A 24,067-nucleotide genomic window follows, 5' to 3' on the forward strand; every position below is an offset into this window, starting at 1 on the left:
CACACACACTGCAGATAGTCATGTAAAAGGTAAAGGTAAAGAACCCCTGGACTGTTAAGTCCAGTCAAAGGCAACTATGGGGTTGCGGCACTCATCTTGCTCTCAGGCCGGGGGAGCTGGCGTTTGTCCACAGACAGCTTTTCGAGTCATGTGGCCAGCATGACTAAACCGCTTCTGGCGCAACGGAACACCGTGAAGAAAGCCAGAGCGCACGGAAACAACATGTATCCTGGATATGACAGATCAGTCTCCCTTTTCTCCCAGTTTTCTCCCAAATTTTCCCTGTTTTGGCCATGACTGGTAAGAGCTGGCCAGGTATGGGTTTGTGGGGAGGGGGGACTACTACGCTCCATCCCCTGTTAAAATCATTCTGCTTGTAAACTCTTTATTGTATATCTCTTTGTGGATAGCAGGTGTGTAATACTGTAAAGCTTGAGTTAGACTATCTGGAATTTAAGGCACATTATTTAGAAATGTGCTTTATTTTGACAGACCTATCTTTTGGAATGCATAATGCTTGTGGAAACGGGGCTTTGCCCATCATTGGATTATTATTATTATTATTATTATTATTATTATTATTATTACTGTCGTTCATCCAAATATTGCAGGGTGGTTCACAAGATAAAAATGCAGGGTAAAATCACAAAATAAATAGTTAAAACAAACACATTTAAACGGCCATAGAATATTAATCAGCTGAAGAAATATAAGAGCCAAGAAGTGTTATCAGTGAGCTTTCTTTTCCGTTTGTACATTCCATGGCATTGCATTTGTTCTGGCTGAATGCAGTCTTTGTCTCAGCTCTACCTTTTAGGGTCAATAATATCTATGACAACAACTTAATTGCTACATGCATTTGGACAATTATGTTTCAGATTCCTGTCAGTGTACCTGTTTGTCCACAGGCACTGTTTATATTAAATATCAATAAAGAACCTGATAGCAACTGCAGTAATGGCACTAAAACAAATTGTACATTGCCACATATGTCTTATCAAAAGGGTGAAAGGAGAAAGCTTCCGGGGGTTTTTATTGCAAAGGTTGTTGCCAGGAAACTTCTCTGAAAAAGGCTAATCAAGAGAGGCCTTTAAAGGACTGACAGAGAAGCGAAATATATTTGCTTCATTTTGCTGGCTTCTGATTTGCTTTAAATTTGCTGGCTTCTGATTCTATTCCATGAAAGAAGGAGGAGGATCTCCGCCCTGCTTTGCATTATTACTGCTCCCAAAGTAATTTACACATTTCACATCTAAGTAGTAGAGGATACAGAGTACCCGTAAGATTGAGAAAATGTTTCAGATAAAGCAATGACAATTTAAGGAATTCATGGAAGTGGAATATAGAATGAATAGTGAAGTCTTCTGCATATTCTTATAAGAGCTGCTGTGAAATTCTAATCATGACAAATGGTTAGGATTTTAATAGTCTTTTTCAACATAATCTTTTACATACCCAGGAGGCTTGATCTCCAAATTCTACAGGTTGAGTAGGTATAATCTGGTCATTTTAAGAGTCAATGTAATCCAGAGAATATAGAACTTGACTTGGTCATGTTCTGTGGACTTGGATCTGTGTTCATTCTCTGGCTTGGAAAAATGATTTATTGGATAGCCTAGGGTAAATTATCCTCCCCTAGGTAATCTTTTTCCACTTACATTTTGAAATGTTCACAGGAAACCAGCCAATAGTTTCCATTTCATTTATTTTTTTAAAAAAAACATATAGCTTGTTTTCAGTTATTTTGATTCTTGGGGTAGGTGACAGCAAAATAATAACGCAAGTAGGTTTATAAAAATGCAGTGATGAAATTTTAAAAGTAAGCAATTATAGCCTATGAGTAGCACAAGAATCAAAAGCAAATCAAAGCAAATGCAGCTTCCTCATTCCCCCTATCCATTATAGAGGTAAAGGTAAAGGTACCCCTGACCGTTAGGTCCAGTCACGGATGACTCTGGGGTTGAGGTGTTCATCTCGCTCTATAGGCCGAGGGAGGCGGCATTTGTCCGCAGACAGCTTCCGGGTCATGTGTCCAGCATGACTAAGCTGCTTCTGGTGAACCAGAGCAGCGCACGGAAACGGCGTTTACCTTCCCACAGGAGCGGTACCTATTTATCTACTTGTACTGGTACTTTGATGTGCTTTCAAACTGCTAGGTTGGCAGGAGCAGGGACCGAACAATGGGAGCTCACCCTGTCACGGCGATTCGAACTGTCAACCTGATCGGCAATCCCTAGGCTCTGTGGTTTAACCCACACGCCACCTGAGTCCCTTTCTATCCATTATAAGTTTTTTTAAAAAGAAGGATCTTTGGAGCTATTCTAAAATGCCCAAGCGGAAAGAAATGACTTTCTTTTTCACCTTACCACAGGTGAGAAGCCACCACCCAAAAAACCCTGTTCTACATAGAGGTCAATTTTACATTTAGTGGTAGTGTCAGCAGCAGCAGCCACAACATACATTTCCCCACTCCAGCAGCAACATTTAAAACTACAGTAGCGTGAAAGAGAAATATTCCTTCCTGCTCCATTGTTAGATAAATGGCGGGCTGTTCCCCTTGTGTAGGGAAGTGGAATGGAAAAGCCAAAATTGTTGGCTTTTTTCCCTTTTGCAAGAGAGCAGAGCAGGGTGAACCGAACCGTGCACCCCTTTCAGTTAGTGTAGGTGTGAAAGACATAGTCAAAGACCTTTGGTCTCAGCTTCCAGAGGTGAGAAATGTGGCAGCTGTTTCCCTCCAAAACCCTTTCTTGTGCCTATGGTGTTGCTAGGAGAGAAGACACAAGGATGACCCTCTCACATCCCAGACATCTTACACTGTCCCAACAGGGGTAGAGGGTATTTTTCCTGGGAACCACCACACATTTTTAATGGCCTCATTTTGGCTTCAAATTCCTAAAGGTAAATTTTGGTGCTTTTAGTGATTAACATTTAGTTTGCTGTGGTAAGTGTGATTATCTGAAGAAGTGTGCAAGCACACGAAAGCTCATACCAAGAACAAACTTAGTTGGTCTCTAAGGTGCTACTGGAAGGAATTTTTTTTTTATTTTTTATTTTATTTTGTTTTGACTATGGCAGACCAACATGGCTACCTACCTGTAACAGGGAAAATATTTCATTACCTTATTTATTTTAGTATTGAAACAACCTGGCTTCAGCATTCTGTACCAGCTGCAGTTTCCAAATCAATCCTAAGGGAAGCCCCACACGGAGTACATTACAGTAGTCCAACTGTGAGGTAACCAGTTCATGAATTACAGTGACTAAACCAGGCTTCCTCAACCTCGGCCCTCCAGATGTTTTTGGCCTACAACTCCCATGATCCCTAGCTAGCAGGACCAGTGGTCAGGGATTATGGGAATTGTAGTTTCAAAACATCTGGAGGGCCGAGGTTGAAGAAGCCTGGACTAAGCTATGCCTGTATGGGAAAGGGCATAGTTGGTACACAAAACTACGCTGATAATAGGTGCTTCTCACCACAGAGCTTACCTGAGCCCCAGTGAGAGAGAATGGATCTAGGACCATCCCCGAACTATGTGCCTGCTCCTTCAGAGCGACTTTTTCAACTCCTCAGTTCCCAGACCTGGGTACATCTGTAGTGCATAAGGTTGAAAATTTGGCTGTTGTGCTTCAACTAGTAAAAATCGGTAGTTTTTGTCTTTCCAAACTGATGATCCCTGACCTCTTAGCCAGGTTTGATTTCAGCTAGAAGAATAGTTCCTGTCCAGAATATCTCTGGTATTGTTGGTTTTAATTTTTCATGCCCTCCCATATTTAGAAAAGCATGCCAGTCAAGGGAGACATGTCTTTTAAACAAAGTCTGCGCTGTTTTAATGAACAGCATGTGCTTGTAAATATAAATATTTAGATGAAAGCTTAGTTCAAAGATATGTAGCTCAGACAATTTCGGTGCTCCCTCCTCCCCTAGTGTTTTCCTTGATGAATGTTAGTGCAGAAAACAATTCACCTCTTTTCCACTCCATTAAAATTACCCCATTAAACTAAGGCGATTGAGATCAACCATTATTTTACACATCTTTGGAACTACTGTGCTGAATGCTTGGGCATGTGTTTCTCTGCATTGATATTGAGGCATTTTAAAGTCCCCCTCAATAGTTATTTTTAAAAAATTACTTTTAAAACCTCTGGCTAGATTGCTATAAGAATCTTTCTCAGTTTCCCTCCCCCCCCCCTGCCAACCCCACAATCATGTCCACAGAAGGAAAATGGCAAGATCCCCAAGGGCGTGCTTTACGGGAAGCTGGGTGCAGGCACTAGGCCTGTTGGCAGACCAACTCTGCATTACATGAAGACTGACAACATTAACCCTGCCATATGGCAATCCCTTGCAGATTATTACAGTACCTGGAGACAGGTCATGTATCCACAGCAGTGACCAGAGGAGGAATGACCACTGGGAGGAGCACAGAGAAAAGAAGCGCCATAGTCTTCCTCTAGCAGCAATACTGGACACCTTGATCCGCCCCACCTGCAATAAAACATGTCTCTCCCATTTCGGTCTCTACAGCTATAGCAGGTGCTGTAACTCTCCAACAGCTTGACTTTACCCCTGAAGGTGTGCTCTTCCATTTTCTTTCAAGACAGACGGATGCCAGTGCACAAACTGCAGCTGCTGGGGAAGATGTTCTTGGATGCTAATTGCCCAACCAAAGTTCTCTCACACCTTCTCCTCCTTCTTTTTCAGATCCTGCTATTGTGAATGGAGTCTTTTGGTCTGAATCATTAAACAAAGTGTTTGTTGACAACTTTGACCGTGACCCTTCCCTTATATGGCAATATTTTGGAAGTGCAAAGGGCTTTTTTAGGCAATACCCAGGTAAGAAGACATTTTGGGGAAGGGAATTGATCACCGCCACCCTGATAAGAGCCTGCTCTGTTCATTTATTATTATTATTATTATTATTATTATTATTATTTACTTTTGTTAGTGAAGTAGCTATGGTACTCTATGGACAGTATTTGGCTGGAGTAAATTATTGCTCTTTGAAAAGGGAGATGCACATTCTTGACTTACTGTGTTCCAGTGAACTGAACCTCTCTTGACTCACCCTTCTGCTCTTCTTCCATCCTCTGCTTGTACTGAGAAGCAGAAGCATATATGCCAAGGTATTGCTGGCATATTCCTTCTTGTGAACTGCTTCCTGGACTTAGGATCAGAGCAATTCATTCCAAGTTGAAATTGTTGTGAGTGTAGGCACCATTAGCTCAGGCATATACTCCAAGACCTTCCAAAGCAGCAAATAGTCTTCTTTCTTTTTTTCTTGGAGGAAGGAAACAGCTGAAACCCTTAGGATATCTCTCCTACTGCAGAAACATTTGAATTTTTAATAGAAAGGAAGTTTTAATTTTGCTTGGGAATTTATAAAGCATGACTTGAGGCTGCGGTAGTGCTGACACCGCAGCTGTGGCAATAAAAGCACATAAGTAAAAATAATGATGTTAAACAGATAATTTTAGAGCACGTTAACTGTTTCCTGGTTTTCTTACATACAGTTAATATGATCACACCATTTCTTCTCTGCTGTCAAATATTTATTTTGCTAGCTGTTTTGATTGGTGTTTGTTCAAAAGGATGAAGCATTAGTAATGTGTTTTATTTTGCAGCCGTTTATATCAAACAGAAATATGCAGTGCAATTATAGACTACGAGTGCTGTCAAACTTGGGCTTAAAATTGCAAAAGCGTTGTTGGAAACATTAAAAAAAATGTTTCTGCAGAAAGGATAAATCCAGATTAAATGAGGAAAATAACACTGGATGGCATTGTGATGCTAATGTGTGGGTCTTGTGAAAAACGTGTTTGCATGAACAGCACCAATCTCACAATAAACCATCCTATCTTGTGATAATAGAATGGCTTTGAGTTGATAACTCTGTGTGTCCTCCTTTCAATAATTTGCAATTAAATCTTTGGAAATCCAGATCATAGTAGCGTAAGTTCTGCAGCTTTCCTTCTAAGGATTTATGTGCAGGAGTTACCGGTACTTTTTTTTTTTTTTCTTGGAAAGTGCATAGGAAACACAGCTCTAAATTTCTCCTCAGTTCTGAATTCACTTGGTGACCATGGGCAAATATTATTCCTTAGCCTCAGTTTCTCATCTGAAAATTTTGATTACTAGGGGCTTACTGCAGAAGGTTCCTGTAGGGACAAATAAGCTATTTAGAACACTTTGGCATGCTAAAATGAAATTACTTATATTGGACACGATCCAACCAAAATTAAGCATTTTAAAAAAACAACAACAATGCAGTTCAAGTGTTAAGTGGTTGCTTAAATTATTGTGATTTAAAAACATATTGGCTGGATCATGTCTAGTATAAGATTGCTAATGAATGAGAACTCTCTCATTGTTAATTATTCAGGCTGGAACACAGAAAGCCACTTTATGCTGAGTCAGATCCTTGGTCCTTCTAGCTCAGTACTGGTTCATCTAGCTCAATATTGTCTCCCTTAAATGGCAGTGTCTTTCCAGGGTTTCAGGCAGGAGATACCATGGATTGAACTTGACAACTTCTGTGTGCAAGGTAGATGTTCTACCGCTGAGCTATGAACCTTCTCCAGTCCAGACATTATACTAAACCATTGTTAAGGAAGCTTAACAATGTTTAGTTTTATATTTGATTTAACAAACTATGATTGTCTGACAAACCAGAATCAGAACCAATGGTTTCTGCAAACTATGATCTAATCATGTGTCTTAATTAGTAATCCATAATTATAGTTGTTGCTCAGCCTCCTGAGGTTGCTTCATGCGAAGACGGGAGAGTGCTGAACAGCTGGAAAATGAAAGCAAGCACGGCTCATGTGCATATTTGGAAATTCAAACCATGGTTTAGATTGGGGTTGGACAATCAGCAGCCCTAGAGATACATACAACTCCTGTTGTAATTTCATGTGACCCTTGGACTAATTTCAGAAGCCCTCTGCAGGTGATCAGTTCAGACATCTGGTAAGAGCTGTCTGTTGCAACTGAGTGGTTGGGAGGAAGGAAAAGAAGTGGTCCTCCCTACAGCTGTCTTCATGCCTCCCACTACTGGCATCTGTGGCACCTCTGTGTTATATTTACTCTATATTTATCCACCACCTTCCATGCCCAAAGTCTCCTCAGAGCATCAATATACTCTGAGTTTAGTTTATACTGGATGGGACTCTTTCCCTGGGCTTGTCCATTGTCCTACTTTCTGCCCCTACTGTTCCACCAATACCCTGTTAGTTATAGGCTCACCATTGGGACTTTGTTCCCCTATTCTATATGTGAGAGCTTGCCTCCCACCTTATTTGAATGCTGCTTCAGAGGGCACCACACTCTTATCTCTGTGTCTATAAGGTGCTCACCCTACAAGGGAAATGTGTCCTTATAGTTCCTTTCGCTCTGCTTCTGTCCACTCTCAGCTTTCATCTTTCTGATTCTTCATCAAGCCTATGCCTCCCATTCAGTGTTTCTGCTTTATTTCTGAATGCCGAGGGGAACAACACCATCACTGCTGCCTCTTCATACCTGGTTTAGGTTCTAAGCATGATGCCTGAATGGAACAGCATTAATAATCAGTATTTCAGAAGTGGAATCTAATTCCCTTATTATTTGTCTGAAGTTTGAATTGAATTCCAGTGTAGGATTACAATGTATTCAAATTACATCCTCACAGTTTAATCCCAAAACAAAACAAAATAATTTATTTTGTTTTGACTATGGCAGACCAACAGGGCTACCTACCTGTAACTAGTTTAATCCCAAATTATTGCTTGGAGTTGAAATACATGTTCAGGCCTCCTGGAACTATATAACTTCAGCATAAATTGTGAGGTCACATGTTTGAATGCCCTATCAAAAATTCCCAGCATTTAGAAAAATTATTGTCAGCAAGAAGACTAGGCATTTCTTCCTGCCATGCTGGTACATTCAAGGAAGAGAGAGCATTGGGAGCATTCAGATACAGTATTTACTCCTTTGTTTGCAGCCTGAAGTGGTATAATCCTGGGACAACTTTTTTTAAAATAAAAGATTTATTGGATTTTCCAAATTAAACCAATTACATATACCCACACCCCAAACAAAACAACACAATACACCCAACACACAGAAAAAACACGATTACTTAAAAATCCTTCACATCTTCTAAATCTTACTTGGGACCTCCTCACGCCCTCTCTTGTGCGTTCATTTCTAATCTTCTTCAGTAACTTTATAACATTATAAAATCTAGTTCCTTACCACTAATCTTAATCTTGCAATTATAATCAACAAATCTTAGATCATAAAACTTATTCTTATCAAATAAATGCTTTTCTGTACACATAGTTTGGCTCTTAGCTAGCCCAACAATCAAGACAATATTCATCCTAAATAGTTTCAGTTTAAAAAGTCACATATTAAAGGCAATGTTGGCCCAGAACATTTTGCTACCTGAAATAGATCCCAAAGGAGATCAACAAAACTTGCAGCACCAAGTGATACATCTTGCTTTCTTCTGTTCCAGTCTCTCCCTCTCCCTCCCTCCCCCCCAACTTCTCCCAATGTAGTCAGGCAGATTTCAGACCATGTTTAATTTCATATATGTAATAATTTCCAGGGGTCATTCTCAGCTGTTGATTCCTGTTGAGGAACAGCTGCTGTGGAACTTTTACTCAGGTGCCCAGAGTCTGGTGCTCAAAAACATGGAGGTAATTAATGGGGAAAGGAACAGCCAGCAAACATACTAAGCCATAAATATCAAGACCGTAGCTCCCCCAGCACCTGTCTTGGAACTCTCTTATCATCCTCCAGTCCCTTCAGAGTCTTCACCCCTTTCCTGGGAAGGCAGGTCCTTCTTCATCCTGTGCGTTATCAGGAGATTCATTTGGCTTCATACTTTAAAAACAGCAACAGCCATATTGGCAGTCATCTTGAATTTGAGGTCAAACCTCATTGTTAGATCAATCAAAATTCAGATTCAGCATCTCATTATACATAAAATCCAGCCTCAACAGCTAAGGCTACTTGAACTGCCTACAAACAATAAAAATGTACCTGTTTTAATAGCACTCCCTGAGCTGGGTTGCTTCACTGTGCGGCCTGACAGAGCCAACCCAGATTAAAGCTTTCTAACATTGCTCTTTAATTCATTTTTTGGGACTGACTCCTTAAACTGGCAGATTTCACTTCCTTGCAGTGTTATTTCCATTTCTTTTACATTTTGACACCAGAAAGCACCACAGTTCAGTCAAGCAGGAAATGTGTTTTATTTTTCTCTAGTTGATATCCACATGTCGCTAGGAAGGATCAAATATGGTTCTAATTACTCTGTGATCAATGATAAAAACACTCATGAATTCATCCTATAAGTTGCAGCCCTAATGTCATTATTAGAGTGTGGTCAATTCTTTTCCTCCATCATGATTTGAATACCAAGTAGTAACAGTAACAGTGAATAAAAATGACGACGATAAAGTCCATTAACATACTTTTCTATGATCCACTAATCAGAGACATTACCTCAGTATGATCATAGGATCTGTACCAAAATGTCTGGACACCCAGCCTGTGAGTAATACCATTAGGCATGATGACAGTAATCACTGTTGGCAAGTTAGTTTAGAGGAAGAACATTGGCACAACATGGCCTTGCCAGTTCCCGTCTTCTAGCGTAGTGAGTACCTTAATCACCCCGTGAAAGATACTAACTGTGTTGTAGGAATGGCCTTTGTTCCAAAGTCAGTTGTGGGGAATTCTGCAATGTAGCTATTTCAATTATCATTCCCCACCCCAACAAAGAAAAAGCATTTAGCCAGTCTGGACAGTGAATAAGAATACCAGACTTCTCTTTCAAGCTTTGAAGCATATAAATTTGTTTTTGCTATACTACCCTGTTTCTTCTCTCTCCCTAGGAATTAAATGGGAGCCAGACGAAAATGGAGTCATTGCATTTGATTGCAGAAATCGAAAATGGTAGGTCACAGCTGTCCACTAAAGCTTTCAGGGGGGTCAGGAGGTACAATATCGTAAGTTCAATTTATACTGCCCTCCTTCCCTTGTTTATCCAGGTATATCCAGGCAGCCACTTCTCCTAAAGATGTAGTCATTTTAGTGGATGTCAGTGGCAGCATGAAAGGACTCCGCCTGACAATTGCAAAGCAGACTGTGTCGTCCATTTTGGATACTCTGGGAGATGATGATTTTTTTAACATAATTGCTGTGAGTACTTCTAACTTTCTGCTTAATTATTCCCCCTTTCTGCTTAATTATTCCCCCCCCCTTGATATGGAGTCTACACAGGGATTCAAAGGACAAGAGATGGAGACAGTGTGTAAGAGCATGGATAATACCATATCTCAAGAAATGGAGAAGTGCCAGAGCCCAAGTCTGCCTGGAAAAGTCATTTGTTTACACACACTTTTCACAGATATGGCAAAGTTAGATCTGGGCTGTACCACTGTAGTTGGGACCCACAGAATTCTCCTCCAGTAGGAACCATTCAATAGTCTATCAGACTCCCTTGTGAGGTTGTGAAGTTTTAAAGCAGAGGTTGGATGGCCATTTGTCATGGATAATTCAGTTGAGATTCCTGCATTACAGGGGGTTGGACAATATGGCCTTCAGAGTACTTTCCAACTCTACAGTTCTATGATTCTGTCTTCACAGCAACATACTCTGCCATTCCAACCTATCTGCAGGTTGCAGAAGTTTGGTTTTCTATTTTAGTTTTGGGAAACATAAATGCAAGAGTATTAAAAACAGTGCTATCCATTGAACTGAATGTGGATACCCATTGGTGTTTCACGTGTGTCAAACTTGTCTTCAGCTACACACATTATTGTCAAATGGTGTAACGGCACCTAGACTCCAAACATACTGCATATTTAAGAAATAACAATGTTAGGAAATAGTATCTTTCTTATTAATTGGCAATTACTCACTACATTATTATTACCAGAAGCTTACATAATAGCAAAGTGTAATTGCATTCTTTATCAGGAAAGGTTTGTTATTATTAATAATCTTATTAATCTGTATTTTTGTTTAGTTATTATTAATCTGTAATTGCTCACTACATTAATATCACTAGAAGCTCACATAATAGGAAAGCCTGATTGCATTCTCTGTCAGCAACGGTTTATTGCCCAACAAAAACTCCAGTAAATAAGTGTCAACCTAATTATCAAAATATTTAAATAGGAGCATTTAGCGGCTAATCATGAGGTTAATAAGTGGTTATATTCTGCATGTTTTTAAAAAATACAAATTAGTGTATTTTAAGAAAATACTTTCCTTATCTATAAACCATACCACCATCAATATTTACTATTGGGTTGTTGTTTTTAGAGAGCAAAAGTCAGTTGGTTGAAACTGCATGATTTTTGCTCTGAGTTCCTACTCCAGTGAGGAAACTTTGGCCATTTGCTTTGAATTACAACTTCTATTATCCCGCAACATTGGTCGTGCTGGCTGGGGCAGATGTTGAAATGGAGTCCCTGCACTACTCTGCCATTTACACCCCTATTTTAAAGTAATGTGATGCAAGAAACCTTATTTTTCTCCCATCTTCTTGCTACCTGCTTTGATGCAATAGATCATTCTATTGTCCGAGAGAATCTTTAAAACATATTGTGAGAAAACCTTGCTCCAGTTGTTGCATTTTCAAGAAAGGCAGAAAATATAACTAGGAAATGGAGTGTTCTCCTGTGTTTCCCAGCTGTGGTTGCTGGGAGGGCGTGGACAGGGCTGTCTTAAGCATATCTGGTGCTGTGGTGCGAAGATCCCTCCAACGGCGCCCCCCCAATTTCCCAGAATTGTCAACCTTTTTTAGGTGGGGGACCCCCAAAGTTGTTGACCATTTTTAGGAAAGGTTCCCCACAGGGGTGCATAGCATGCAATGTACATGTCCAAATGGCAAGAAGGGGTGAGGGGGGGGAGAGGAATACTTCTGGAGCCGTTCCTCTCCTGGCCTCCCCACAACTCTCGCGCAGAACCCTCCAAGCTCCTCCTATGTGAGTCGTGGTTGTTGTTGTTGTTGTTGTTGTTGTTGTTGTTGTTGTTTTCCACTTTGACCCTTGGCCTGTGTTCTGTGCTATTCGTGAGTAAAGCTCGACAGGGGATGCGGGAGGGGGAATAAATAAAACACAATAGACCAAATTGTGTGTGTTTGGACATCGGCAGTGTAAAAGAACGTGGGGATTTTAAAGAAATTTGCACGTGTTTGCGTACACATATACGCAGACATGTCCCAATATTGACTCCACAAAGCAGCTTCGGAAGCTGGTTAAACGTGGTCTGTCGGAGCTGTGGGACTTACTCGTGAGACGGAGCCAGAAAGGTGCCCGTGGGATTGTTCTGTTCCTTTGGTTGTGGGTTGGGGGAGGCGACTGAGCAGGAGAGAGGCGCTGTAAGATGGACTGAAGAACGTGGCCTCATACCAGATAATAACTCTGATCCCATCTAGCTGAGGATTGACTGCACTGGGTGGTGGAGGCTCGCTAGGGTTTCATGCAGGACCTCCGCAGAGCTACCTGGAGATGCTGGGATCCTTCTGCCTGCAGGACAGATGTTCTGCCAGTGAGCCACCACCCTTTACCAAAGGGATTTCTGATCCTTCAGGAGATGGTTGTGTGTTGCACTCTGGATGACAGATGCATAGATCTGGAACTGGGCCCTTAATGTAAGCTACTTTTGAGTTACATGGTAAGAAAAGCAACTAACAAATCTATTAAATAAATAAAATACATAAAGAACTCAGTCTTGTCTACCTTAACCAACAGTGACTTTCCAGTGTTTCAGACAGGAGTCTTTCCTAGCCCTGCATTGAGAACCTAGGGTTTGAGTCTGGGTTCTTCTGTACGCAAAACATTAAGATTCAGGCACCCTCAGAAATGTCCTTAATGACACTCTGCTACTTCTTTGTCACTTGAAATCCCCCTTGTACAATGAAGCCCCCTGTCACTTTCTGAAACCCCTTCTGTTTCCAAGCACGTTATATATTAAATTTGGAAAACTTTTTCTCTCTCCAAATCATTCTGTGTTGCATAGCAATAGTTTAGTTTATATTTTCAATCATCCATGCATAGAATTATGTCTATAGTTCTCATTATCAACAATGAGAGTACACATGGTCATAATTAAAATTTTAATCAACTCTTAAAATTATTGTAATTGAATACTGAAAAATAGTTCAGTGATACAGATAAATGGGTTATTTTCCTGATATGTATTGGCTTCATTTCATCCTCCAATAATTTATGTTTCTAAATATACCCATGAATAAATGGCACACAAATGTCCAATGCAAACCTTTCCCAAGTATAAACATAAAAAGATAATGTACCAAAAAAATCATTGTCGCTTTCACGGGTAAGTTATTGCAAAATCTATCTAAAATTGATGGACTAGATGATTGAATTACAAAAAGAACTGTTAAACAATGCACTTGATTTTGTGTGGCCTAAGTTAAGATATAAGGTCAGATCATCAGTGCATGAACAGAGATGTCTGTAATAAGAAAAATAGATGTTTTCTCCCAGTCTGCTTTGAAGTAAAATACTAAGTCAAGCGTTAAATTAACAATATTATCATAAAAAAACATAGTGCTAATTCAGTCTGGGTCTGAAACCTGGGGACAATGCTTTTATAGAAATATGAGTTTGCCATTAAATTAACAACACCCTGGCTGGGATGGAAATTTTAATTCAATTTAAGATTTCCAGCAGTATCATAGAAACTTTTTATGGCAGGAGAAAAATATTGCATCCTCAAAACAGCATTATTGTCTTATCATTTTGAGGAGGAAGGACAATATGGTTGACCTTAGAGATCCATCATTTTAATATATGTAGGATAGTCCTGTGCTAACTAGAAAAACTATGTGGAAGGTGCCCAGAAAGGAGGCAGTGATTGCAAATTGCCTTCCTGTTTCAGAGTAGAAGGATAGTCATAGGAAATGAACTACTGGGAAGGTGCTGTAGTTCATTGATAAAGGTCACGGCTAACATGCAGAAGGTCTCAGGTGAAATCATTGGTATCTTCAGCTAGGACTGGGTAATAAGGCTTCTGCCTGAAACTCTGGAAAACAGCTGTCAGTGAAGACCAGCCTTTCCCAACCTGATGCCAGATGTTTTGGACTAGAATTCCCATCAGCCCCAGCCAGCAAGACCAACAGGTGTTTTAGTCCAACAACATCTTGAGGAGGACACCAGGTTGTGGAAGGCTGATGTAGACAACACTAAGCTAAATGCACCAGTGTTAAAGACTGCTTCCTGTATAGCATTGAAAACAGACTACATATAAACATCCCATAAATTGAGTCAATTGCCCCATACCTAGTTCCATGCTATCTATGCCAATTGCCTGGGACTTGGGCAGACATATTTCCTGCCAGAAATCTTTTAAACTGGAGGTGCTATGTGGAGACATTTTCATCTCTGAACAAGGGAATTATCTGAATAATATATATTATTTGTGTATACCAAGCCTTGTGTTTTTATCACAATGTGCAAAGTTTTAACTCTTATTGTGGCTTGGCCACTGCATGAGAAAAGGGGGACAGATAAAGCTGGGGAATGGAGGAGTTATCAGATCAGGAGCAGAGTGTGGTGAAACACAGAGGTGACAACAGAGGAGCAGAAGCCAGAGATCTTGGATGTGAAGCATGAGAGAAATGAGAGGGAAAGGGCCAAAAAAAACCATGGTGGAAATGAGATGCTGTGATTTACAGAAGTTGTTGGCAAAATAAATAAACGAAATATGCTGTGTCATAAAGATGTTTGTAGTGAAACATCCTGTTACTAAGGCAGAAAGAATGTGGGCTGGTCAGACCAATACTGCACAGCACAGGAATTTCATCAGCCATGAATTCTGGATGTTAGTCACACAGCAAAGCTCTTGATTGAACTTTAAATTTGGTGGTCCCTTATTTAGCCCCATTGGAAGCTTGTATGCTAAATAGTGGGATATACTTTTATTTGTAAGTATGCCTTGAGGAGAATATCCTTGCACGGTTTTAAAAAATGTGCTATAGGTGAAAGAGGCTAACAATTACAGCAATATTATTTTATTTTAAAAAAATAAGGGACGAATGATAAAGACTGGAGTGAAAAATAATGCAGTCATTAAAGGGTAGAATATGAAACTGGCTTAAGCTGTGGTTCAAAGGACCCTTTGCCAGTATTCTTTGGAATTCATTTGCTTTGTTTCGTAAAGTTTATTTTTCACACACAAGCTACCTCCACAGAATCCACAGACCGCTATTTACACTCCCATAAAGTCAAAAGGCAGTTTGGGGAATTGAAGTAGGAAGGGCAAATGCAGCCGCTGTGTGCATTCTAATTTCCCCTTAAAATATATAAATGCCCAAATGACTTTTTGAACTTTGCTGAGTTTGAAGAGCAGTTTGGAAAGTTTTATTTTCTGGGTGGCTCCTGAAAAGAACAATCTCCCCAAGTTCAGTTGAGTGAACTCCTCTTTGATCTGTATTTTTTTTATTTAAAAGAGATGATGGTCTTCACAAGGTGTTTCAGTATAGAGGTCCTTTTTATGAAAGAGACATAGAGAACAATGATGTGTGGATGTTAACTGGGTTCAGAATCTTCCAGAATCCTAAGATGTCCACAAACCAATCTACCATAAGATATATAAGAAATATATTTTGCAAGCAGGATATCTTTAAATTTTAAAAATACCTATGGGTATTTTTAAAACAAATTAGAATATTCCCAATTTTAGTAAATGGGGTTGTGCAGAAAGTGGCCGCCAAACACGACTGCACCAAAGGGAGTATTTGGATTCAGATTGTTTTATTAATAGGAGATTAGTATTCAGTAATGGTTGACATGGTCCAGATTAAACACCCTTGCCTGCGTGCCAGGGTAATTAATTAAGGATTATCAGAGAGCATTGAACTGTCCATATGAGTGATGGAGGCAGATGTCCAAGATGGAGCAGATTGCAACCAGTGAGTGTTTAGCTTAATTGAGGAGAAGGCACAGCACAATAAACCAAGGATGCTCTCAGGCAATTCACTAACCCTGCTCCCTCTAGTGGATGAATTCTTGCAGCGCTGTCTTCGTTCCCATATGATAATTGGGCTAAAAGTCTGGTGGTTTCACCTACTGGTTGCGATTCTGTTGTCTCTCAGTGTCTGTGCAGAGTGGGAAAAGAATCAGGTCCTCACAGCTACCATGTAAATTAAGTTATCAGGGGAGTGGAGAGACACATAATATTTTTCAGGATTAATTGATCATTTTTATACACCACCTCCCCCGCTTTAATCCTACGTTGCTCTTCCATTCACAAAATGCACAATTTAATTGTTGTTGTTGTTTTAAATTTATACCCCGCCCAACTGGCTGGGTCGCTGTAGCCACTCTGGGCAGCTTCCAACACTCCCCCAATCTTCTTCCCTGACCTTATACTGTACTCACCATTAATGTCTCATAACAAATGTAACTGATCTGTAGTAAAGACTTTACAACCTAAAAAGAGAGAGACAAGAATCAGGTCCTCACATAAACATGCATTTGTACACCAAGACAATATTGAATTTAAATTATTTTTTAAAATTAACAAAAAGCCAGACATTAGTAATAACAATCTGATCCAATACAAAAAGTCACAATAACTTTAAAATAAACAACTTATATCAAATCAAGCAATATTCAATAATCCATTGGAATTTAACAGTAAACAGTAAAATTAAATATCAGCAAATAATAATTAAACAGTTTACACTTATCAGTTACAATGAAGAATTACTAAACTCTAATCAATAAAAATAACAGCAAGTCACAATGCATGAAATACCACTAAACTACTCTGCCAACTTCTCCACCAGATATTCCCTGCACTGCATCCCACACCATTCTTGAGGGTTAACCAGCTCACAGGTGCAGATTTTCGAGAGGGGACAGCAGGCTGTAGAGCAAAGGGGGAGACAGGACCACCCTTTTCTGTGACCATAAACTCTGCTCACAGAAGCAAAGCTACAATAGAAGCCAATGGGCAGTGCCCTGATTTAAATATTTGTTAAGAGTTTGCTCACATGATGCAGAGAACTAGTGTCATCCACATTTCAGCCAGGGCCTAACATGAATTGTATATTCAAGTATACATAATGAGGTAGTTTCTGATCCATCCTTTTTGAAAACAAAGCCTATAAGGGAAAGACAAAGCTTACGTGTTTGAAAGGAAACCATTGCATTTTATGTTGGTTTTGTGTCCAGATAAATCTTCTCCATTGTTTGCTGTCATTAACTTAGATCTTTCAAAGGCTTATATTAAATGTCCAACCTTCCCCCCCCCCCGCTGTCTGTAGTACAATGAAGAACTGCACTACGTAGAACCTTGCTTGAATGGAACATTAGTTCAAGCGGACAGAGCCAACAAAGAGGTAAGAAATAATGGAAATTGTATGAAACAGCAAAGGCCATGTATGAAATGACTACCATGATTTCCTAATGGATGAAATCCCCTTGTTTGATTGGATGCAATGTATGGTTCTTCTGCTCATTTAAACAACAGGTGTATGATGATGCTGCATATGATCAGTGGAGAATATCACTGAAGTGTGCCTCTTTCAGGTCAAGGAATGAGCTGCAGGGGCTCCGTATTTCTCCTTTCAAAGGCAGGGGAGCATCTGAAACCCTGGAATTCTTCAGTGTCAAGGGGGCTGAGTGCAGAGTCGAGTATGGCTTCAGTAGCCGGCTCCTCCTCCTCCTGCCATGCAGCCAATCTGATAGAAGCCAAAGGAAGCTGGCTCATCTCTCCAGATGAAGTTAGGCAACCCAATGCCAATGGTTTCCTGGTTTTTTATGTGGGGAAATGCAACATTTTATAAAGTGGCTGGAAATGTTGCTCTGTTAGTGCCATACAAGGACCACACAAAAAAGTCCCATGATACAGGGTGTACTTCTTGCTTAAAATAGAATCTGTATCAGACAACCATAGCAATATAATAAGTATTGTTGGTTCTTTCATAAAATTCCTGTCTATTATTGGACCAGTTTTAGTCTACGTACTTGGTATAAAATCCACCAATTTTTAGGCTTTCTTCTTAATCTGTTCACTCTGTGTTTCCAGAAACAGCTCCTCACTGTGCTCATTGCTGTAACAATATTACCAGGAACTTACCCAGTCTGCCAGAAGATAATTGCTTTCAGTATCAGAATGTAAGCAAAGTAAAGGGTGGTGCAGGCAATCAGATACACATGAAGTGGTCTGGAATACTTGGCAGCCATGGAACATTTTAGCCGATGTCTTCGTAACTGCAGCTAATGAGACTAGGAATGGTTTTGAGGCTTTCAGCGAACTAGGTGACTGTGTGGTGCATTAAAGTTGGGTGGAACTGACATCTGTTGTTGGAATCTGATACAAATGTTCAAGCTCACAGATTCCTTTCTCTGGGCACAAAGAGAAAAAGAGAGAAGCTAAACTTGAGCTTACATAAAAGTAAGTAGGCACTCCAAGCAGAAAGGGCCGTTGACAACAAGAACCTCAAGTAGATGTGACCAATAAAGGGTTAAACAAGAGTGGGCTGCAGACTCTACTCTTGGCTCTCAAAACAAAGATCCCTGATTAATTCATTCTCTCCCCCCCCCCCCCGCACTCTAGAAGAACCATTAAATTCATTTCCCCAGATGGTCTTTGGAAAGCATTGTGGAGATTTGTGGTGAAGTGGTTGAAATCTCCCAAACCATGTGGGGAGCCAAGCCGCTTCACACAAATGGCCCCCCACCACACATTTCTATTTGAAATGGCCACCCATGTGGCAAGGTTACAGTATGAACTGAACCCAAGATGAAGTTGTTACTCCTTCAATAACAAGTTTGATCTTGCAAGGTGTTGTTGGTCTCTGTTGGTTCCAGTATGGGCTGGCAGTGTCAAATAGCTACCTCAGCTGAACTGTCTGGGAAGGCTCTGCTGATACTCTATGAAACACAGAGAGCTGCCTTATCAGACCGTTTGCCCATCTAGTCCAGTATTGCCTGCTCTGACTGGCAGAGGTCTCTCACGTTACCCAAACTGTATAGAGTTAGGCGAATTTCCATGGAAAACAATATGCTGTAATTTATGCTGTTAATATGCGTAAGGGGGTGGTAATGACAAATGTATCTAGATATATTGTGACTTTATTTTAAAATTGTTCTTAAACAACCCTGTGTGTTAGGTCCAGGTATAGTTTTAAGGACTCTATGATTTTGTATATTTCTTAATGCTTCATTCTGTATTGTTTCTGGTGTTGTTGTTTTACTGTGTGCGACAACCTCCTTTTTGCTTTTACAGATGTTACAGAGATATATATTCATGTTTAAGATTTGGCTGATTTTTTAAAAATAAAAATCATTCTTTTTGATACTACAGAAAAAATGTAGACCATATTCTTAGCTTTACAGTTTGCATGTTGATCTGAATTATTTTTGACAGATTGAATGTGCTGCTTTTGCCAACTGGTGTTAAGCAATGGCAAACTGACAGCTTGCTTAATGCCATTTTATTCCATTATGTACTTATTAATTAGTACTTGGTGCCACAGTAATTATACTATTGAGTAGTTTGAAGATTAATTGCAGAAGCATCCTCTTGTAAATATGTGTCCTGTGACAGAAAATATCTTATAGTTTTACCGCCTTCTTTGGAATGAAAAGAGGGGTGAAATAAATCGTGTTCTGGAACCATACAAAGATGTTTGCCAAAGGGTGAAGATACTATACTATACTATACTATACTATACTATACTATACTATAAACAGGGCCCTAACATAGTTTTGAAAGACTAAAGGAGCAGTGGTGATGATGTTAAATTTTAGCATGGTATAACATCTACAAAACAGAAGTTCCAAAACATATTTAGCAATTCATAATCCAAGTTTATTAAAATATAGTGCAACATATCTCTGTATTTTTAATATATTGGCTATAACCAGATTAGAATTCTCCTCTTGAAAATTAGACTGTCTATTATTATTATTATTATTATTATTATTATTATTATTATTATTATTAATTGGTTGTACCCCGCCCATTTGACTTTGTTGCTCCTAGAACATGTCATTTTTTTAAAAGGTTCTAGAAAGCCCATTGTCTGGGTTTGAGTTAAAGGAGAGCTCAGCCAAGTGGTAGTCTTTAATTGTATGTTATTAGTTCATCAATCTAGAACATTCTGTGCTGTACCAGTGGGCTTCCAGTTATGCAGTAGGCCTTCCCCTGCTCTCCGCTGCAGCTCCCCCAACTCTGCTCCAGAGGGACTCCCAATTGAGGGGCTGCAGACAGTCCACAGCAGCATTGGATGCCACCCAGTGAGCATAAGCAAAACCCCCTATGCCTGGCTTTTCATTATCTTCCATGAGAAAGGGGTGCTAGTCCCATTTTCAAGACTCCACAAGACATTTTTATCTGAGTTATTTTTCAGTGGCCAGATGAAAGTTGTGATTCTATTTATGTCGTAGCATCTTAATTGGTATCCTCTTTATTTTACAGTTCACTCATAAGGGTGAGGGTAAAATTCTGCATCAACATGCTGCTTGGGAAAAATTTACCTAATGATGAGAGTGGATTGCCAAACCTCAAGAGAGCACACTCTCTAGATACTAGGTGGGTGGGGGATTAACAATCATGGGTAGAGGGAGGATTTACCTTGGGGCCACTACACTGGAAGAGGAGGGATTAACTCTGGCTCTTGCACAGTTCTTCTGACTTAAACTTTCCCCTTCCTCTGCTCATATTAACCACACATGAAGAATAGACATGTACAGGACTGGCAACTTTTCTCACCCATAATTAAAAGTACCTTCTGAGAGAGGGAATATAAATTGGGAAAAGCTTAGATACACCCACACACCTTATTAATTCCAGCATCATAGTTCTGGTTCAATGGTGTTTTCCACCCATAACCCATAGCCTGCCAACAGCTGTATTTAACCAAAGGTGGGGGCGGGGGGGAATGTTAGGATATCCAGTCTAGGATCTCCCACATCACATCTCATTTGGCCCTGAAATGCAACATTTCTCTCTGTGCTCCTTGCACAGATCAATGCAACAAATAAGTTCCCACTCTGTATACACCCCACCCATCTTAATTACAGGCATTTTGTAATAAAAAGTTGTTCCAGTAAGTATTCATGTTGTTGTTGTTGTTGTTTTACAAAAAGTTTAAATTGTATCTACTTTAGTTGAGACTGTTCATTTGTCAGTTTATAGACAAAGAGAGTTTTGAGAAACATCTGAATCAAATGAAGTGTTTTAATGAATTGAGTTAAGTGGCAAGGTTAGTGTCAGATATGACAGGGTGATGTTAAAGTATTTGATATGTTTACTTGAACAGCATGCACTGGAATAAATTTATGGGGAGGAAGCAGGCCACCTAGTTCCAAAATGTTTTATTAAGATGTTCTGTTTCTGTTATAATTATAAAACACTGGTTTTGAATAGTGTATGTTTTCTTGTGTATGCAATATATGCAGCTATGTGGTACCAACTGAGTTTCCAGTTGCAATTAAGTACCATAATTTGATGCGGTCAATTTGTTTTGCATTTCTATTATGCTGGCTTCTCAGTCCCATTTGAAAGGATTCCCATAAATCTGCTTGGGCTGGTTCATTGAATTTCCCAATATGTTGCTGGAGGAGGCTTGTGATGTCTGACTTCTTTTTGTGTATAGAACATCCTTTGCAAAGTGGGGTGCACACAGTTCTTTTTTGGGGGGGGACTCAAGGATATGCAGTACCAGCACCTTTTGTTTTGTTTTGCTTTTTGTTTTGTTAAAAAGTGTGGCACTTACTGTAACAACTTCATTGTGAGTACCAGAGCATATTTTTCTAGGAAAAAAGCACTGGGTGTACACATATACTTCTGTGCCCCATATGTGCAAACCACTGTAAACCAAGAAACACACAGTGTGGGGGGGGCAGCACATAGTAGATCATGCCCTTCTATGGGGATAGGCCACCTAGTGATACTTCATGTGCAGTGTGAGGTTGGGCCTCACACAAGCTTGAAACTACACGCTGGGGAACCATGTGAACTACCCTCTAGATGGACAGCAGACTCAAATTTCCATTTTAAGGTGGAAGATTTGCCACAAGTGGATATTCCTGTTAATTTCCATGTGGTCATTTGAAAGTGCCCCTCTTTGATGATATGGCAAATTGCCATGGCTGCAAAATTTAACAAACATGGGATTAAAATCCCAGGTGTATGGAGTATTTATCCTTCCACGTGTGTATGAGGGTGTTTTATCTCTGCCCCCTTCATCCCCTATCTCCTCCAAGTTTCAGGAATAGCTTTGACAGAAGAAGAGCTGGCGCTCAGAAGCACAGGAGTGCAGCTGTACGCAACCACCCCTTGGATCCCAGCTGACGTGATCTTAGGATCTAGTAGCTTATGGTCTTGCAATGTGGGGGCATATCCATAAGAACTCTTACTTTGATATATAAACATTTATGGGAAAAGCAATTCTGTGGTTAATCATCTACCTCTAAAGTGGTCATGTGGGTCGACCTTGCCACATTCACTCAAAACTAAAGTTCAGTGTATGGTGAAATTTGCAATCATCTTTCGTAGAATGTGGGAATCTGGATTTGCATCTCCTTGAGCTAAACAGTAAAAACATACATTTCTGCTCTTACATAGTACCAGTCTGGTTTATATTATAGTTTTGTTATTAAGCTGGTCTTGCCTTTCAGTGTATCAATTTGTAAAACATTCCTTTTTTTCTTTTCAAAGTGGGAAATAGTGCAGACAGTATTTTATCATTGTCTGTACTTTTCCTGCAAAATTACAAACATGTGCAATTGCCTGGTTTAATATGTGTTTAGTTGGGCCAAGAGGTTTTCATGTCTGAGAAACTCCATATTACAATTTCCTACCTCTTAGGAATTATATGACTATCTGATTTAATGCAACTCCACATTTACGGCAACAGTATCACAATTTGCATTCTTGCTTTATACATTAAGCTCTCTTACACACACATTATTCTAAATACTTCCAGATGAAATTAAGTTGACAGAGCATCTCAGTGATAGATACATAATAAATGAAATTAGGAATCAACCCCTATATATAATGCCACTATAGCTGTGCCAGTGAGATCTGTAATACTGGTTGGCTGAACTGGTATAATGACACCGAATGTTCAGCTATCTCATTTATGTTCCTATTGCCCAGTCAATTTATGGCACGATAAAAGAATTTTTCTCATTTGCTGTGCCCAGTCCTCAAATCTTTGTTTTACTTTATTTGTTTGTTTGTTTGTTATTAAAAAGAATGTATCCCATCTTTTGGTAGCATCCAAGGTGGATAGCAATATGCAATCATCACAATCAAATTTCAGAGTATAATAAAAGTTGTTCCTTCCTCTCGCTGCAGCAATGTGGAACCTTCTGTTGAATTTTATTTCATCAGCACAGGGTCATATCCAGTTGTGTCTCTTTACTCACAGAAGGCTTCCATGAATGGGAAGCAGAGGTAATTTCTCCAGTTTTTCCTGCAGCCACCTACCAGACTTTCCTTTAACTGACTGGAGCAAATTGGAATCTTATTGCATCAACCTAATTGAAGAAGAGATTTATACTCTTACTTTTCAGTAAACATACATATGGCTGGGTTTTCGGGCTTCCAAATTATTGGAGCCAAGTTAAGAACAGGAACCCAGTTATGAATAGGTATCTGCTAGTATTACAATTGACAGGTAGAATTGGAGAATTTTGAAAAAGAAATTCTCCAGTTTGGAAGTCAAGAGTTAATTATAGGCCAAACCCAAATTACTTAAAATTTGAGCCTCATATTGAAACGACTTCAGTTCTACCCTCAACACTAACTCTCCCTGCTTCTTCTTAATAAAATATGTTCCCTTTCTGTTGAAAATTAGCTTCCTGTGACAATGATAAGGACTGCTGCCCGGGCCTTTAGCAGGCAGCAGCAGAAACATGTGTGCCAGGTTCTTGAGAATTGTGATTTGGGATCCAGAAACCCTGGGAAACTACAAAGTTGCATCAAAGTACAGGGGTTGTATCCAATGCTGTGCGAACAGAGTTGCACTCATGCTGTGGAACTTCTGTTTTTCTCTCCTCCCTTGCAGGTTCCCAAAAT

The 24,067-nt window shown here is 39.7% G+C and overlaps 1 protein-coding gene across 1 annotated transcript in view; it reads left to right on the forward strand.

Annotated features, from left to right (window-relative positions):
• The window catches only part of CACNA2D3 (calcium voltage-gated channel auxiliary subunit alpha2delta 3), a 487,051-nt gene that overhangs the window by 216,304 nt on the left and 246,680 nt on the right, over positions 1-24,067 (forward strand). Inside the window, exons 6-9 of the mRNA XM_033140932.1 lie at positions 4,703-4,834; positions 9,883-9,943; positions 10,039-10,189; positions 17,295-17,369. Of these exons, the coding sequence (XP_032996823.1) occupies positions 4,703-4,834; positions 9,883-9,943; positions 10,039-10,189; positions 17,295-17,369 (419 nt within the window). The remainder of the gene's footprint in view (positions 1-4,702; positions 4,835-9,882; positions 9,944-10,038; positions 10,190-17,294; positions 17,370-24,067) is intronic.

This window comes from Lacerta agilis, chromosome 2 (assembly GCF_009819535.1).
Source record: "Lacerta agilis isolate rLacAgi1 chromosome 2, rLacAgi1.pri, whole genome shotgun sequence".
NCBI lineage: Eukaryota > Metazoa > Chordata > Lepidosauria > Squamata > Lacertidae > Lacerta > Lacerta agilis.